Source organism: Callithrix jacchus, chromosome 6, assembly GCF_049354715.1.
Source record: "Callithrix jacchus isolate 240 chromosome 6, calJac240_pri, whole genome shotgun sequence".
Taxonomy (NCBI): Eukaryota; Metazoa; Chordata; class Mammalia; order Primates; family Cebidae; genus Callithrix; species Callithrix jacchus.
The window spans coordinates 42,280,542-42,300,957 of NC_133507.1; the positions used below are offsets into that span (position 1 = coordinate 42,280,542).

General features: G+C 38.1%; 1 protein-coding gene across 2 annotated transcripts in view; it reads right to left on the reverse strand.

Moving 5' to 3' along the window:
• FAM171B (family with sequence similarity 171 member B) overlaps window positions 1–12,325 on the reverse strand; it is an 84,255-nt gene extending 71,930 nt beyond the window's left edge. For both annotated transcript variants that reach the window (XM_035304317.2, XM_035304316.3), the window contains exon 1: window positions 11,988–12,325. In XM_035304317.2, coding sequence (XP_035160208.2) covers window positions 11,988–12,213 — 226 coding nt within the window. In that variant the 5' untranslated portion in view covers window positions 12,214–12,325. The remainder of the gene's footprint in view (window positions 1–11,987) is intronic.
• Between the last annotated feature and the right edge of the window lie 8,091 nt (window positions 12,326–20,416).

Consider the following 20,416-nt stretch of genomic DNA (forward strand, 5'->3'; position numbering starts at 1 on the left):
GGTTTAGGTTTTTCTAAATGCCTTCTTTGGGAATTACTAACAACCAGGGTACGACCTTATCTACTAAAACTGATTGAGGTTTACATAATCAAGCCTGAAGGGAGTAGATGACTGGAAAATCATCAGAGCTAATATTAAGATTATTAACTTAATCTCAGTGACTATCTTCAGTGGAAGAGTCAAAAGCCAAGATGCAGAGAGTTTCTGGAGTGACTACCAATGAATTCTGAAAAAAGGGTTTTCTTCAGGTATAAGGTATCCCACCTGTTTATTATATAACAAAACCTGGATATGAGACAATCCCAAGTCATATGATTATCACATGACTTGGATTTTTTATTGATAAATGAAGATATTTATTACATATTGGCAACCATTCCACCAACAGAATAGAGAAACCAACGTTGAAAGAAGTGACTGAGAGATGTGCATTCTAAGCAATCACATCTTTTAAGGGTTTGGAGCCTTCTGGTTGGATTAGTTATACTGCTGTCATGCTTGCTAATTATACCCATCATAGCTGCACAATAACAACAAAAAAAGAGCCTTCACATGTTAGGAAAATACAATGTTTTTTGATCTGTTATTTGAGTCTGAATGTTACCTTTGTTCTCTTACTAAGTCCACTTACAAAGGCTTAATTAACCATGGTAGGTTTTCTGACCCCTTTCATGGGTCAGAGATGCCTTTGAAAATCTCAAAGCAAATTGAACACTAGATAACTGCAGATTGTCCAATTAATTTCAGGGTTCTCAGGACCCCCCTACACCCTTCTATTGACTCCCTAGAACCTCTGGGTGCCATGAGGTAGGGAGGCGAGAATTGGACACCATACCAAACAGCAGACTAGCTAAAACAGGGACGGGGCAGAGGCAGCTTTCCATAAGTCATGCCCACCAGTGTGCCATGGCGACACCCTGGAATTACCGCTCCTTTCCATGGCAATGACCCAACAACTCAAAAGCTACTGCCTTTTCCCTAGAAACCTCTATACAAACCATCCTTTAATGTATATATATAGTTAAAAGTAAGTATAAATATGACTGCAAAACTGCCCAGAGCTGCTACTCTCTGCCTATGGGGTAGTCCTGCACTGCAGGAGTAGTCACTGAGTTATATATAATACCATAGGAGCTGTAACATTGATGCTTTAACAAAACTGCTGTTTTCTACCCTACCACTGACTCATCAACTGAATTCTTTCCTGGGTGAAGCCAAGAACCTTCACAGGTTAAGCCCCACTTTGGGGCTTGCCTCCCCTGCAGCAATAAAGTAGAAAGGAATGAGAGTCCTTTACCTATGCGTGGGGTAAAAAAAGATTCACTACTTGTGATGCCCTTCCTCCTCCGTGGTCTATTGATTTACCTGACTCCCTCTCTCTTTTCTTGAGCCTCCAAAGTCTTCATTTCCAACATCTTTACATCTCACATTTGCCCAGCTTTATTGGTGCATAGATTTCTTTCTTATTTGAAATATTATACTAGGGTACAGAAGCGATTTTAAAATACACATTCTTTTGCCTTCTGTGATTCAAACTTGAAGCAATTGGTAGTGAAAATTTTCAATTATGAACAAGCTCACCCCATCATATTTGCTATGAAGGAAATCAGCAAATTATCCCTAACAGTTTTATCAGACTTTGTAACTGCCAGTGTTACCACAATTTCTTTTAAGGGTGTCTACCTTAAAAGAATGTCTTTTAAGGGTTTCTAGCTCACGTCTTATCCTTTTCTAACATTGCCAGAGCAAAGCACATAAGAGACGGCCATTTCTACCTCATTCGAGGTATAAGAGCCTATGATTCTAAGAAAGTTTATTATAAAGAACAGTATAATCTAGGAAGGGAATACTTCTGTTTTTAAAAAATTATTATATATTTTAATCAATATTAGGCATTGCTTCATTGTAAATAGGATTGGATTAGTTGTTTCATATAATAGTATAAAATTTTTATAGTCAAATTTTGATTAATATAAAGAAACTGGAGTTTTTGGAAGTATTAAGTCAGAATCAAACAGCACAAATATACTGAAAAATATACGTCAGGAAGTACTTACTTTATGAAGAGAAGTTATTTGTCTTTAAGCACAAATGCTTGGAAAGTACCAGTTCACTTAAATATAAATAAGTAGATGGGTTTTTTAAGTTCAGGTATACAAACTGAATTAACCATAATCCCTTGCATGACACACCCTTATCATTGATCCATGAATGGTTTGTTATTCTACTATGCCCATTATTTTGGTGACATTTTCTCCCCTTACACAGAAGCATGTTCTTCATCTATTTCATTCTTACAATAAATGGCTATTTTTTCTGGTAATTTTGTTTCAGTCATCCAGACGTTTATAAACAAACACTACTCATACAAATGTCAAAGAACATTAGCAGCATGTTTCAAGTTAAAAAAAAAAAACATAATTCATTTAATTATACTGAGCTATAATTGACATCTTAATTTTTACCCTTTCCCAAAACACAGGAAAGGAGGCAAGGGTGGAATGCGTCAAACTCCAGGAAATCTGCCATCTCTAACTCCTGGTTATAGCTAATCCATTAGGAAAAACAAATCACCTATCTACCCATCCTGTTTCTGTTTGTATCATGTTCCCATTATTAAAACGCAGAGGAATAGGTCAGTAGGTATAAAAGCATGAACACTAGTTTTATTTTATTTTAGAAAGGACAAAGGATATGGAATTCTATAGTGTCTTTGGAGCCCAGGGACCTCACAGCATGAGCTATGAGTTGAAGCTGAACATTTCTACCAGTTGACCAATCAACTGGTCACCTAAAACTCAGCTAGAATTTGGGATCCACAGATACAAATTGCTGTTGTTTAGCCAAGTAAATGTTCTACATCTCAGCAGAGCTAACAAGTTAATTAAAAATATGTAATTTAGCTGGGCACAGTGGCTCAATGCCTGCAATCCCAGCTACGTGGGAGGCTAAGGCAAGAGAATCGCATGAACCCAGGAGGCGGAGGTTGTAGTGAGCCAAGACTGCACCACTGCACTCCAGCCTGTGGGACAGAGTGAGACTCTAACTCAAAAAAAAAAAAGATACATATATATATAAAGATTTATTTATAATTTATAAATATATATAGATGTATATAACAAATATATAAAGATATCTATAATTTATAAATAATATTTCTTTACTGAACAGGAAAAAAACTGAACTAAGTACAAGAAGTGATTATATTGATAAATGAACTATTTACTTAAATCTTAAATTATCCCTAAATTGTTATGATATAGAAATCTGCTTGAGGAAAAAAACTATATTAAATAGAAATTGAAATGTCACACATAAATGAAATTAATTTTAAATCTCTTACTTCTGTGTAAGATATAGAACATTAATATGAAGAACTTTGGCATTATCAACTCAAGGTTTGAAGAGTAATACTTTACTGAGGCATGTTACAGTTCTGGTTCACTAGGTCCCTGAGGCATATTTGACACATTAATCATGATGGAAAGTGATTACCATTTCCCTGACACCTGCTGCCTTACATGAAATGGTACTCTGAATCACTCACTCATTTTAGGCCCAAATAAACTGGACTTATATTCACAGACATTATTAACAAGTATGTAAGAATACAGCCTAGTCACTGTGACACAAACAATCATAAAAGAAAAAAAAATTAAATGGCACAGAATCCGATATGGCTTGGACATGTGAATTGTGCTGACATAAAAGGTCAATTAAAGAATCTCCAGACAGACTCTTGAAAGCAAACAGAGCTATTTTCTTAAGCGTACACAGTTATATACCAATTAAAGTTTTGGTCAGCAGACCATATATATGACAACAGTGGTCCCATAAGAGTATAATACCATTTTTACTTTGCCTTTTCTATCTTTAAATACGCAAATACTTAAAATTGTGTTACAACTGCCTATAGTATTCAGTATAGTCACCTGCTGTCCAGATTTATGGCCTAGGAATAATAGGCTATACCGTATAGTCTAGGTGTATAGCAGCTGTACCATTTAGCTTTGCATAAGTACACTCTATGATGTTCACAGAACAAAATCACCTAATGATGCATTTCTCAGAAAATGTCCTTATTGTTCAAGAATGTGGGACTGCATTTCACCACCACACATACTTTTCATGGTTTTTAGACTCTTTCAGGTAAGTTTTTTTTTTTTTTTTTCCCTGAGACAGAGTCTCGCCCTGTTGCTCAGGCTGGAGTTCAATGGCGTGATCTCAGCTCACTGCAACCTCAGCCTCCCGGGTTCAAGCAATTCTCCTGTCTCAACCTCCCAAGTAGCTGGGATTACAGCAATGTGCCACCATGACTGACTAGTTTTTTTTTTTTTTTTTTTGTATTTTTAGTAGAGATAGGGTTTCACCACATTGGCCAGGCTGGTCTCAAACTCCTGACCTTTTCATCCACCCGCCTCGGCCTCCCAAAGTGCTGGGATTGCATGTGTCAGCCACTGCATCCAGATAAGTATTTCAAAGCAAACTTTACCAGTAGTGAATGGAAAACAGTGTATCCATTTCCTAGCTAAGGCAATTGGACAAAAGAAAATTAAGAAACATTATATTAAGCCAAGTAAATGAATGACAACAATACCAGAGCTAACCTAGTCAGACAGTACATTGAAAGAGAATCAAGTTCAATATTTATATACTTGGGGAAAGAGCTTTGTTTCAGAAAAATAATTGGTACAGTTTCTACTTAGTCACATTAAGAACACTGTAAAACCACGACTAAAACAAACTGGACTCAAATTCAACACAATGGTATTTGTTTTCAACTTGTTATCAACACCAAGAAATAACTCCTTTTGGTTATTAAAACCCTGGAAAGAAATCATAGTTACCCCATCTGGGAATACGGCCTTTGAGGCCTGATTACTTAGTTAATTACTAATCCTACTTTTCCTACTGATTTTTCAAATTCCTTGAAAAGAAAAAAGTAAGTAAATAAGTGCTTTTATGGATGGGAGATCTAAGTGGCTGCCAAGGGCAGGAGAAAATGGTGAGATGTAGGACAAGAAGTACAAAGTAGCAGATATGTAAGATGTGTATGACTAGAGACCTAAGGTACAGCATGAGGATTATACTTAGAATATTGTACTGTACACTGGGAACTTGGTGAGAGTAGATTTCGGTGTTGTTACCACACCAAAAAACCAACTATGTGAGAGGATGGATATGTTAATTTGTTTGACTATAGTAGCTATTTCACTATGTATAAGCCTATAAAAACATCATGTTGTTTTACTATAATATATACAATTAAAGAATAAAGTTAGCCAGGTACAGTAGCTCACATCTGTAATCCCAGTACTTCAAGAGGCTGAGGTGGGCAGATCACCTGAGGTCAGAAGTTTGAGACCAGCTTGGTCAACATGATGAAACCCAGTCTCTACTAAAAAAAAAAATACAAAAATTAGCCTGGCATGGTGGCACGCACCTATAATCCCAGGTACTTATGAGATTAAGGAAGGAGAATCACTTAAACCCAGGAGGTGGAGGTTGCAGTGCACTGAGATCACTCCACTACACTCTAGTCTGGCCAACAGAGCAAGAGTCCATGTGGAAAAAGAAAAGTTAAAAAGAAGTTTAAATTAAGTTATTTTAAGAAAAAGTATACAGTAATACCATCCATTAAATTTCATTATTTTTTAAGTAATCATTTTGTTAAGATAGGTAGGTTTCAGCTACTTAGAATATTGCAGAAAAAAACATTTTTAACTCCAAAAGTGTATCAGTTGGCCCAGCAATTCCACTCCTAGGCATTTATCTGACAGATATGAAAACATGTTCACACAAAGATTTATATAAGAATGTAGCAGCTTCATTCAGAATAGCTAAAAGTGGAAACAACCCAAATATCCATCAACAGAAGAATCAATAAACCGATCTGTGGTAATTCATACAATGGAATACTATTCAGCACTAAAAAGGAATAAACTACTAAATATGCTACAAAATGAATTAAATCTATGGATATTATGCTAAGCTGAAGAAGCTGGACACACGCTATATAATTCTATTTTGTGACGTTCTATAAAATGCAAATTTAATCTACGATGAAAATGAAATTAACACAGCAGGCATCTCCGGGTGAGGGACAGGAATTGCCTGGGAATGGGGTATGAGGAAACTTTCTAAAGTGATATAGACATCTATATCTTAATAGGGTGATGTTTACATGGATATATCTATTTGTTAAGAGACTATAATATAATATGTACATTTTATATGTGTACATTTTACCTCTAAAAGGGCCTGTTAAAAAAAGAGCCCAGTCCATCCTACCCAAAGCAGTTTAGAGATTCAAATGCAATCTCTACCAAAATACCAATGGTCTATTTCACAGAAATAGAAAAAAAAAAAAACAAATTTATATGGAACAACAAAAGACTCCAAATATCCAAAGCCATCCTGAGCAAAAACAAAAGCTGAAATTGGAGGAATCACATTACTGGACTTGAAATTATACTTCAGAGACATAGTAAGCAAAACAGCATTGTAACTGTCATAAAAACAGACACAGAGACCAATGGAACAAAATAGAGAACCCAAAAATAAATCCATTCATCTACAGAGAACTCATTTTCAATAAAGGTGCCAGGAACATAGATTAGGGAAAGGAGAGTCTATTCAATAAATAGTGTTGGGAAAACTGGATATCCTTATGCAGAAAAATAAAACTAGACCCCTATCTCTTGCCATATACAAAAATCAAATCAAAATGGATTAAAGATTTAAATCTAGGACCTCAAACTATGAAACCATCATAAGAAAACACTGGGGAAACTATCACAAGAAAACGCTGGGGAAACTTTCACAAGAAAACACTGAGGAAACTCTCCCTGCAAGCACAGGCAACCAAAGCAAAAATGGATAAATGGGATCACATCAAAATCTTCTTCAGAGCAAAGGAAACAATCAGAAAAGTGAAGAGACAATCTACAGAATGGGAGAAAATATCTATCAACTATCCATCTGAGAAGGGATTTTTAACCAGAATATATAAGGAACCCAAACAATTCACTAGGCAACAAATCCAAAAATCTGCATAAACATTTCTCAAAAGAAAACATACAAACGGCAGCCAGGTACATGAAAAAATGTTCAACATCACTGATCATCAGAGAAATGCAAATCAAAACTACAATAAGATATCATTTCACCCAGTTAAAAATGGCTTTTATCCAAAGATAGGCAATAATGAATACTGATGAGGATGCAGAGAAAAGGGAACCCTTGTACACTGCTGGTGGGAATGTAAATCAGTACAACCACTCGGGAGAATAGTAGGTTCGTCAAAAAACTAAAAATAGAGGTATCATATGATCCAGCAATACTACTACTAGGTATATACCCAAAAGAAAGCAAATCACTATATCAAAGACCTATCTGTATTCTCATGTTTATTGCAGCACTATTCACCATCGCCAAGATTTGGAAGCAACCTAAGTGTCCATTAACAGATAGTGGACAAAAAAAAAATATGTGATATATATACACAATGGAGTACTATTCAACCATTAAAAAGGATGAGATCCTCTCATTTGCAACAACATAAATGAAACAGGAGAACATTAAGTGAAATAAGCAAGGCACAGACAGAAAACTGCAAATTCTCACTCATTTGTGGGAACTAAAATTTAAAGCCATTAAACTATGGAGCTAGAGATTACAATGATGGTTACCAGAGGCTGGGAAAGGTATTGGAATGGGGGAGGAAGTGGGGTTGGTTAATGAGTATAAAATTTTGTTAGGTAAAATGAATAAGATCTACTATTTGATAGCACAACGAGGTAACTGCAGTCAACAACAACTTATTGTACATTTTAACTTAACTGAAAGTATAACTGAAATGTTTATAACACAAATAATGTTTGAGGTGACAGATAACTCATCTACTCTAATGTGATAATTACTCATTTTATGTCTGTATCAAAATATCTCATGTATCCCATAAATATATATACCTACTATATTCCCATAAAAGTTAAAAATTAAAAACAAATCCCATGTAGTGGAAACAGATAGAAGTATGGGTGAAAAAAACAATGGTAAAATTTTGACCATTGTTCAAGATGGGTGACAGGTATAGACTTTTATTATACTATCCTGTTTACTTTCTATATATTTAACATTTTCCAAAATAAAAAGTTTAAAAAGAGGTATCACTGAAATATGCAATCAAAAATTTTCATACCATGAAAATATGCCTCTCAAGAAGCTTTATCTGTACTTACTTCTATGATCTCTGGAGATCCCCTGTGTCTCTGCTTCACGTAGAGAATTTTAAATGGAGCTCATTATTTTTCCCCAGCTCTTCTCGCCCCCAACCCCAGCATGCCTCCCATCTAACAGGACATCAGAATGAATATAATATGGTTGTCTCAACTACCACTAGCCCTCAAATTAATTATCAGGACCCTCAAATATTTATTTCTAACAAATACTGATATAGATGGAGAAATAAGAGCTGTTGCATACACTGGAGAAAACAACTGATTTGATGGATACCAACCTTAGTCTTTATTTTCACTACTCTCTGAAGATGGTGTTTCTATAAGTTAATGAGAAAATGGAAATGTACTTTTTAAAAATACTGATTTTTTAAAATTTTCACATTCGAGTTTATTTAAATCTTGCTTTCTTGTTTCTCAGCAATACAAAGAGCCATACATTTTTAGAAAGATAAAATCCAGAGAATACTAAGCAATGGTCAGTTTACTATGGACTGATAAGGCTTAGTCATACATCAATCACTGAATGTATCATATTCGTTTTCTAAATTTTGCCTGAGAAAAGTCCTACAGTTTTTCATATGGTATGTCCAAAGAATCAGAAGCATCATACAAAGGTGAAGAATGAACTCAAGCTTAATCACAGCAATTTAAAGTTTAACATGTTAAAACCCTCCTATGTCATAAGAGGATTAACTATACTCAGATAACGAATTATGGTTCATGCATGTAAACTCAACATTTTGGGAGGCTGAGGCACGAGGATTGCTTGAGCCCAGAGTTCCAGACTTTGAAACTACCCTGGGCAAGAAAGCAGGACCCTATTTCTAAAAAAAAAAAAAAAAAAAAAAAAAAAGTTAGCTGGGCACAGTGGCATGCACCTGTAGTTCAGCTACTCAGGAGTTGAGACTGCAGTGATCCATGATCACACCACTGTCTCAAAAAAATTAAAAAAAAAACAATAAATTCCTGACAGAACCTAGTAAGTAGGCCCAAGTACTGGTATCAATCAGTTTTCTATAGTCAGCATAAGATAAACACTGAAATTAACTAAAAGATCCAAAATTTACATACTTTATAACGTCTAATTACAAATTTTCTTACCTAACATTTATTTTTATACATCCCCAGCTAAATTCCAATGGAGAATTTATCCAATGAAGAAGAGCAACTACTAAGAAAATGAAAGTGATCCTTGATGCCAGCACATTGATTCATTCATTCATAAATCCATTGAACAAATGGTTGAATGTCTATGGGTACCAACCAGGTGCTCTTCCAGATACTAGAAATATAGCACTGAACAAAACAAAGTCCATGCTTTCCTAGAGCTTATGTTCTACCAAGGGAAAACAGGCTTATTAGAACAGCTGAGAATAGTGAGTACCATGGAGGAGAATGAATCAGGGTAAGGGCAAAAAGGGTGTGCAGATTACCATTTTAAACACCTGGTCAAGACCTCTCAGTTACTGAGACACTTAAGCAAACCTGAAAAATATGAAGTTTCCAGAATTCCAGGCACAGAAAATGGCAAGTGCAAAGGCCAAACACCTGGGTCCTCTTGCAAGCCAAAGAAAACAGAGCTAGTGTGGCTACAAGGGAGTGAATTAGGGTAAGGGCTAAATGAGACGAGACAGAAAGGAGGATACAAAGGATCCAGACCTTCGTAGGCCATTTTCAGGATCTGGGCATCTAGTATGAGAGAGATGGGAAGCCATTGGAGGACTGTGAGCAGAAATGATCCTATTTAATTTCTCTTTAAAAGATTCCTAGCTGTGTGAGGAGAACAGACAGCAAGCAAAGGTTGAAACAGGAAGACCAGTTCAATGGAGAGATCACAATGCATTCAGAGGAATATTTTAACTTCGTTTATAAGCTGTGCTGCATTGTAAGCCTCCGTATTCCAATAACTAAAACAGCAGTCAATTGAATTCCTCTCTTGTTTGCCATTGGCTTGGGTAATTAGTGTTTGAGGAAGAAGAGTCATCATAGGTTACTTTTAAGGTTCTAGCTTGATATATTGAATAGTGGTTCCTTTATCTCAATCTAATAGGTAAATAAAACAAAAACTGCTAATTTCCCAGACAATCATCCTTTTCAGAATATTCCCTCACAAACATTGAAAGAAAACATTTTAATTTGCATACTCGATTCAGGTTTAATATTATTGCAGTTATTCATAACCCTAATCATAACATATATATTACAGTAGTCAAAATCCATTTAATATTCCTGAAAAGCAAATGAAAATAAAACCCACACTCTCCTAGACTTCCACTTCATAGTGAATTTATGAAATTCACTATGAATATCTCTTTTAATGAGGCCAATCTGCTATATCCAATTTCCTTAACTTTAGTGAACAGCATGTCTAACAGCAGCCTCACCCAAACCATGTTGTTATCACTTTTAGTTATTAAAAGCTGGGTAGGAAAACCATTATACACTGCATACCTTTCAAGACTTTTAGCCACACTTGAGTGTTATTAATTGGTGGAAGAGGGTGTCAGAAACACTTGCTTTCCTGCACACTTTGGTGACTGCATCCTATGCTCAGAGCACTCTGATAAATTAAATCATCGTGGCCGTGTCATGAATCACAGCTGGCATGCCTATGTACTGCTTTTTGATGATGAGCAAGCAATACAAAATGTGATGCTGATTCCACTCCTTACAGTCTAATTTTCAGCACTCATATAATACTACCAGGCAGGATTTTAAAACAAAAACAAATGTCATAATAGAATTCACTTTGGTTTCACAAAATCTAAGCCCTCGTGCCAGAAAATTGAAGCCTTTTTTTTTCTTTCCAAATAACAGCATCTACAGCCAGGAAGCGAAGTGGGTTGGGAGGTAGGGAGATGCAATATACATGGATCATCCAGCTATTTGCTTAAACATGGAGCTTTAATGGTGGGAAAGAGGAACCGGGGAACTCTTATAGCCACCTATACTGCAGCCGTATTTCTACACCTACATTGAACAGAGTCAAGAATCTGCCTCATTTAAGTTCTACTAACAAGTAAGGAGATTTCCCTCTTTAGGGATAGGTTTTGGCTGTAGGACCGCCACTCCAGACTTTACCTTGTGTGTCCTCCTCTCCTTTTCCCTTTTCTTCAATTACAAACTCCTATTTGATTTTGTTTTGCTTCATCTTATTGTACTAAAGGCATTCTTTGCAATAAGATGAACCCTTAAACCCTTCTTGGGATAAGGAAAAAGAGAAATAAATAATAAAATACATCAAGATTTCTCTCTCCATGGCTAAATTTAAATACAGCAGGCATGGAGAAATGGTGAAAGGGGTGTGTGGGTGTCCATGGCAAGATTTCTCAGTCTCTCGGAGAGAAAAGGATAGAGAACAAAATGCATAAGGGATTTAAGAACGGCGTGTGTGTGTGTGTGTGTCTACAGTCATTCCCAGGGTGGAGGGTAGAATTCAGGAAGAAGGGAGGGAGACGAAAAGGATCATCAAATCAACCCAGGCAGTCACCCACCCCCAGCTTTCCAGACCCTCTTCAACCCACTGCAGTGCTGAGCTGCCCAGAAAGCTCATTACCCAAGGGGAAGATTCCCTACACCAGATCTAGGGACCAAAGGCTGGGCAGCCAGTCTAGGAAGATAGATCAGGAGGGATGGTGACACAGACGAGCAAGTGGATGGGGATGGGGATGGCTATGGAAGGGGCGAGGCCATAAGAGATCACCGGCCGAGCCTGAAAGGCCGGGCTGGGCAGCCAGGACCTACCTGGAACCGTCAAGGTGGAGGATGCCCCAGGCACTTCTGGCCTCTCCTCCTCAGCCTCCTCCAGCTGCTTTTGCTGTTGCTGCTGCTGCTGCTGTTGTTGGATGAGGCTGAGGTCGGAGCGGCTGAGTTCCGCTCTGGCGGCCGCGGGGACCAGCCGCGCCTTCAGCAGCACGGCGGCCAGGCCGAGAAGCAGGGTGCAAGGGACGCGCCGGCAGAGCCTCGCCATGGCCGAGAGCCAGAGGGCCGCGGCGGCATATTGCGGGGCTCCGGGCGGCGGCGGGCGCCAGGGCTGCGGGCTCCCGGCAGCGCCTGCTCGCTCGCTCCCCCTCGCGCTGTCTGCCAAGCACTCCCTCACTGGGAGCAGGAGGAAGCCCGGGAGGCGGTGGGGGAGGAGGAGGAGGGAGGGGGAGTTCGGATCCTCGCGCACGTGACGCGCGGGGAGGGGCGAGTCGGGGCCCGAGGCCCCGCGCCAGGCAGCCACCTGGGGCCGGGCTGCTAGGAGAAGACGCGGATGCTGGGGCTGAAGCCCGGGTGGAGGCCCCTAGAGGAAACAGGAAAAGGAGGCCTTCTGGGAGCTGATAGACCCTCATAGCCTCCACTCCCCACTGAGGCACTGGGAGAATCTGCAGAAAGTGGAGTAAAATTCTCTCCACCTGAGCCCAAAGTAGCAGAGAAAGTGGTATATTGATTACCACCATCCAGCACATAACGTGGCACCAACAGATCAAAAGTCCGGGATCTCAACCAAATAGGCTTAGCTAGAAGTTAAACTGCAGCGCTTCGGCTTTTACTAAACTTCCTTTCTCGGCCCTAGTGGGAATTTCTTTCCATATCTAAAATATTCTTAATTACGTTTTGTCTAATTCTTGCCTACACTTTTCATTTGTTCAAAAAAAAAAAAAAAAAACAACTTACTAAATACTAGTTGCTTACCGTGTGCCAGCATTTCTTCAGGTGCTTAGAATAAGTAAAATACCCTGCATTTCAGGAGCTCACAATCTATTAGGGAAAAGATACACAGAAACAGATTAAAACCCAATGTGGTGGCGCAACCAGAAAAGCATTACAAGTCCAAAAGTCTCAAAAATTGAAGAAAATATCTTGTGTGTGAAGGGGAATGAAACACCAGGGAGGTAGAATATGAAAAAGAAGACTTCTGGCCAGGTGCAGTGGCTCACTCCTGTAATCCCAGCACTTCAGGAGACCAAAGCAGGCAGACTGCCTGAGGTCAGGAGTATGAGACCAGCCTGGCTAACATGGTGAAACCCGGTCTCTACTAAAAATACCAAAAGTAGCCGGGCGCAGTGGCAGGCCCCTGTAATACCAGCTACTTGGGAGGCTGAGGCAGGAGAATTGCTTGAACCTGAGAGGTGGAGGTTGCAGTGAGCCGAGATTGTGCCACCGCACTCCAGCGTGGGCGACAGAGCGAAACTCTGTCTCAAAAAACAAACAAACAAAAAACAAGACTTCCACACAGGAGAAAAGGAGAAATCAGGATCAGGAACATGGAAGTGTGTGTGTGTGTGTGTGTGTGTGTGTGTGAAGCCCAGAGGTGTGTAATAGCACAGTGGGCTTAGAACAGTGCGAGCAATGATTCTAACGGAGGAATGACAGTGTTTTAGATTGAAGAGGAGCGTGGAGACCACGTCATTAAAAAATAATAATGGCAAGCATTTCTGTAGTACTTACTGTGGCCAGGCACTGTTCAAGTACTTAACATTTGTTAACTTCTGTGATAACCTTGGATGCTGCATACAGAAATTGAAATTGACACTGTAGATGATAATGAAAAAGTTAATCAGGGAAGAGACTTGCTATCAATTGTGCATTTTATTTTTTTGAGACAGAGTCTCACTCTGTCTCCAGGCTGGAGTGCAGTAGCACGATCTTGGCTCACAGCAATCTCTGCCTCCCAGGTTCTAGTGATTTCCATGCCTCAGTCTCCCAAGTAGTTGGGACTACAGGTGTGTGCCACCATGGCCGGCTAATATATATATATATTTTTTTTGTATTTTAGTAGAGACAGGGTTTCACCACGTTGGCCAGGATGGTCTCCATCTCCGGACCTTGTGATCCTCCTGCCTCGGACCCCCCAAAGTGCTGGGGTTATAGGCGTGAGCCACCGCGCCCGGCCCAGTTGTGTATTTTTGAAGGATCACTTTGCTATCAGTACGGTAGATGGCTTAGAGGGGGATAAATTGGAAGAGAAGATGCCAGTTTAGAGGTGTTTACCAAAACCCATGAGGAGATTCCAAAGGTCATTGAAACTGAAAAGGAGAAGGAAAGAGTGAGAGACACAGTATTTAAGCCTACAGTTAGCAGATACGGTTAATTGGGAAGAGGAGGAGATATGCCCAGTGTGACAGCTAAGTCGACAAATTGAGTTCTTAGGTGGCTGCTTATGACCTTAAGATTAACTGGCCTGGAGTAATGAGCCTCGGCTTGTTCCAGTTGTGGTCTCTTTGTATTTGGAGTACCTGTGGGACATCTCATAGTGCAATATAAATGTCCTTTACTGTGACTTCGCCCCATTTATCATCCTAGTTCATTGTTCCTTTCCACCCTCATCATTCTTACCTTGCGCTTCCCAGTGTTTTCAATATGCTGAAAAACAACAAACTTCTCAGTACTGGAAAATTATTTTTTTGATTAATCAAATGAAAATAGTGTATTATAACTTATGGTTTAGATGTTTTATCCCTTCCAAATCTCATATTGAAATGTGACCTCCAATGTTGTAAGTGGGGACTAGTGGGAGGTGGTTGGGTCATAGGGGAGGGTCCCTCATGAATGACTTTGTACCCTCCTCATGGTAATAACTGAGTTCTTCCTCTGAGTTCACAAGAGATCTGGTTGTTTAAAAGTGTGGCAACTCCCTCCTCTCTCTCTCTCTCTCTCTCTTGCTTACTCTCTCACCATGTGACACACCAGCTCCCTTTTACCATCCACCATGATGGTAAGCTTCCTAAGGCCTCATCAGAACAGGCTCTGGCACCACACTTCCATTGCACAGCCTGCAGAACTGACTCAAAGTAAACCACTTTTCTTTATATCACCCAAAGTTTACTGCAATGCAAATGGACTCACACAATAACCATATATAAAATAAAAACAGGCATTTGGCATATATTATCTCATTATATCTTCAGAGTATCTCTATAAATTAGCTCTCATTATCCTATTTAGCAAATGGAAATACCAGCAATCAGAGAGGCTCCCTGTCTTGCCAAAAGCTACATTTATAGTGTGTGACTTTACCTTTCCACACCATTTGAAACTTCTGTTTGTATTGTCTTTTTAGCGATTTTTTTAAACAAAAATAAGCTATGTGGGCCACATAATTTTTTAAAAAGTAGATGCTAAAGTGAGGCCCCTCACACTAAACATCATTCTTCCGTCAGGACTTTCCCTGGTCTGTGTGAGCAGGAACGTTTGTGGGAGGGGCTCTGTGTGGGAGGGGCTCCAGAGCTGAATGCAGCAAGTTTCCATTAGTCACATCAAGCTGTTTTTATTGCAATCTCTTCCAAGTTACCTCTGCTGCTGGAGAGAAGAAGGGAGAAAATGGAAATGGCTCCAAAAACCTGACCAGTGGATCAGAAGGAAAGGAATACTGGCTGCCAGGATTTCTGTCATCCTGCCTTGGGGTAACCAAGTTATTTTTAATATAGTAGAAGCAGACCTTCTGGAGCCAAGGCCACTGGATCATGGACCCCAGTAAAGGGGAAGGGGTCAAATCTTTCAATACTATGGACTGTTTCAAGAGATAAGTGTCAGTCAAAAGTATATAAATGGTTTTTAAGTGCTTCATTATTCGTGTAGTTTATACTTAATTTCTGTGCAATATAAAAAAGCCATATTATCTGATGCGATTGGGGCTAGTAGTTGGCAAATCAAAAAAGTTCATCAAGAGACCAAAGTCAATACAGCTTAAATGTATTGTAACCCACTTATTTCACCCTAGAATAAATAAATATATTTCATTTACAAATATTTTGGTATAGGGCCAAGAATTTTTCTTTGAGTATTCAACCACATCCTGGAATTTGAGGTCATGAACCACAATTTTGATACACCACTATGATTTGCAGGTTTATTTAGTTTAAATGGAAGTTCTCAAAGACTCTTCCTACACAATTAGTGTGCCAAGTCCTTCTATGTTCAATTTTTTCTCCAAACAGGTAGAATTTTCTCACAAACTTAGTATTAAACTTAGTTTTTATTTGTATTATTTATTTATTTATTTATGAGACAGAGTCTAGTTCTTGTCACCCAGGCTGGACTGCAATGGAGCAAACTCAGCTCACTGCAGTCTCTATTTCTCAGGTTCAAGCAATTCTCCTGCCTCAGCCTCCCCAGTAGCTGGGATAACAGGTTCATGCCACCACACTCGGCTAGTTTTCATATTTTTAGTAGAGACTTGGTTTCGCCCCATTGGCCAGGCTAGTCTGAAACTCCTGAACTCAGGTGACCTGCCCACCTTGGCTTCCCAAAGTACTGGGATTACAGGCGTGAGCTACTGCACCTGGCCTAAACTTACTTTTAATAGGAAAAATTTACTTCTTTCAAATCCATATTGTGTCTATTCCTTATAACACATGGAACTGGCAAAAATAAAAAGAGTTTGTAAAAAGTATAACTGACTTTTGGCACAAGCACAACCAACTGATAGGAGTAAACATAGGCAGATATTCAGAAGATGTAAGCTGATAGCTACATTTGCCATAAATGTTAGTCTGTGTGTTTTACAAAGGAATTTAAAAACCCAGTTAATCCAACAAGTTAATTTCAGGTACATAGTCCATGATAGAGTTTATGCTAAATGCAATGTAATCATTAAGTTTAGAAATTCATCATTTTTAGAAAAATGCCCCAAGAGCCATCAGAAAGCAAAGCACAATAACTATACACATATAATTCCTCCTCACTTAAAACCTACTGGTACCTCACCATTACTCTTAGCACAAATCCAAAATTCTGAACATGACTTACGAAGTCCTTTGCAATATGTCCCCTGACTACCTAGGTTCGGGTTCATTTTTAAATTTTCCGGCATACACATACAAACACACAGGCACACACACACACGGGAGGTTCTTCTATTCCTTTGAACTAGATTTGAATTACCCCTAGACCTGAAAATATGTGATTTCCTCTGCCTAGAAGTTTACTCCTTCACCAGTTTAACTGTCAAGCTCCCCTAGAGCCTGAAGAGTTCAGGTTAGATATTACTTCCTCCAGGATTCATTCCCTGACACCCTTGGTTTGATTAAGTGCCTCTGTTGTGAGCTTGCATGGCACCCCATATTTCCCATTATGATCTTATTATTTAAAATAGGCATTTACTTGTCTGTATCCTCACCACTAGTCCCACAAGAGCCAGGACCATTATGTTCACAGCTATGTCAACAGCTCCTACCATGATACCTGACACTGCTTGTTTGATTACTTGGCTGATTAAATGAATAAAATAATTTTAAGAGGTAGAACTATTGATTAAGCATGGAGGATCATGGCATTATACTGCTCTGGTATCAACACTCACAAGTTATTTAACTTACATGAGATTCTAGGCCTCAATTTCTTCAACTGTACAGTGGGAGAAATAATAGAACCTAAAAAAGCTAACAAAATAAAATAACATGTGAAATACTTAGACTATCTGCCCAAAATAGGAACTCTTCAGTAAATGTTGCCTGTTATTTATTTTGTTAAACTTATATATGGTTGTTCTGTTTTGTTTATATATACTTATATGTATATACAAAAAAAATTTACAAAACAAAATGCGTATTATATGCAATCACTTCTCATTTTTTTCGGTAGTCAATACTCCATTAAGTCACCATAAACATTGAATTTGCAAACACTGAACCATTCATCCTAGAGAAAATACACAGTTAGGCTCCTGTGAACCTCTGGTCACAAGATTTTTGTCAACAGATCAATATATAACCTTGTTTTATGTGTGTTTCTGTTTAAAGACACCATGTTTATTATATATATTATTGGTTCAATAACACTAAACTCACGGACAATAGCACTGTAACTCATGTCTAAACAAAGCTTACATTACACTTGTATTTTCCCTGTAAGGCACATCACAGCCTTCTGGTGCTTAGGAGCACTAGACAGCACTTCAGCACTATACTGGAGAGCCATTTTAAACAACAACATCCCCAGGTAAAAGCACACAACTGTGAAAAATATTGCCCTAAATAGAACACAGAAAGGACACACTTCTAGTTTAAGAGCTGAACAAGAAGGAAGACCATCTTCTTGTTTGATCTCAGCTGGGAATGTGCATGTTGGGGGACTCCATAGCTGCATGGAAGAGAATGAAGTAATGAAGTTGGACCCTTACTTTACACCATTTCCAAAATTTAACTAAAATTGGATCAAGGACATAAATATAAGAGCTAACATTATAGAATGTCTAAAAGAAGTATAGGGATACATTTTCATGATGTTGGGTTCAGCAATCGTTTCTTGGATATGACACCAAAGGACAAGCAACAAAAGAAAAAATATATTGAATTTTATAAAATTAAAACATTTATACATCAAAGGACACTATCATTAAAGTGAAAAGACAACCTCCAGAGTGAGGGGAAAATGTGTAAGCCATATATATAATAAGGGTCCAGTAGCCAGAATATAAAAAGAACTCTTACAACTTAAAAACAAAGTGACAAACAACACAACAATATTTAAATAGGCAAAGGACTTGAAAGTTTCAAAGAAGTTATAAAAATTTGTTTCAAAGAAGTTATAAAAATAGCTAATAGGCACATGAAAATATGCTGAACATCAACAGTCATTAGGAAAATGCAAATTAATCACAATGAGACACAACTTTATACTTATTAGGATGGCTATAATTTTTTTTAATGGAAAACACATGTTGGCAAGGACAGGGAGAAATTAGAACCCTCATACATTGCTGGTGGAAATGTAAACTGGTGCAGCTGCTGTGAAAAACAATTTGGCAATTCCTCAAAAACTAAACTAAAATTAAGGGTTATATAGCAGGCAAGAAATAGAACTATGTGTTGGAAATCAGGGATTAGGGAAGAGTAAGGAAGAAGACTTGGTCAACAGGAAACAGGTGGTTGGTTAGGCAATCATGACAAGTAAGAGGTCTGAGATCTCATTGTCCAGACGACATGATCTGTTAAGTTTCAGTTCCTTGATACTCTCTGGGAGGTCTGCTGGTTCCTTTCCTGAGAAAGGAACTCAGATAACACAAACGTAAATTTTTCAAGTTTTAAGACTGCAGGGGTCAATTTCTATGTTTATTTAAAAGAAACTCTAAATATCAGTTCTTTGGGACAATTGGCCTGGTTTCCGCAGACAAAAAAAAAATGGCCCCAAAGATGTCCATAAGGTAATTCATAGAAGCTGTGAATATGTTATTTTACATGTACTTTGGACTGTAAAATCCAAAGTGCCTTAAAAGGATGTAGCAGCAATGTAAAACGAATTTATTATTCAATACATGATAAAGTAATAAATCTTATCCAGTGACCAAGACCGCATGCAACTGGGAGAGGATAGGGAGTTGGTAGGGTGAAGAGTGGATTAGGAGAATTAGAAATGAGCAGAAGGCATTATTTCTATATGGTAAATAAACCAGATTCTCAGTTCTGTCATTGAGTCACCACTGTACTGCAGCTACTTTAGGGTTCCCTTGAAAAGCTAGGGCTGTCCACTGGAAATATAGAAAAATTAGTTACTGATATGTCATGTCTATTTGTTGAGAATTATTAAATACCTGTGGGATGATTGAGAGAAGACCTTTCTGGTTCAGTGGGTGCTAGTGATTTAGCATCATATGGTGGAGAAGTGCTTGGTTCTGGTTTAATAGTCAAGGTGCAAGTCAGAAAGCCAAAATTGGTATTACTATCAAATAGAGAATTTACTTACTTAATATTTTTTTTTTGTTTTTATTTCTTCACTAAAGTATACCAAAAAATTCAAAATTATTGATCTGTCTGCAGTCTAGGTGCTAATATTCCTGAATTTTTAAGATGTTTATGTGCTTATAATTTCAAAAGCAACTTTATCTGCATTGTTCAAAGATGAAAAAAAGTATAAGCCACCAGAATATTCTATGAAAAATTTACCATGTACCCTACACAAGATAAAAAATAATTTATATTACTCTGGCGAAGAATATTATTCTCCAAATTGAAAACTGCTACTAATAATATAGATCAGTTGACACTTTTTGAATAACTTATGGTAACTAATTAATATTCTAAATACAGGATTAACTAAAAAGTAACCCCTAAAGACTCCATTTCAACACTTGAATATCTGAGAAAGGTAGTAAAATAACTTTGAGATTAATTAATTTGAAACAAAGTAGGTATTTTAAAATAATGTGAAGGTAAATTACTATGTAATGACCAAAGTTAAAACCTAAGCAC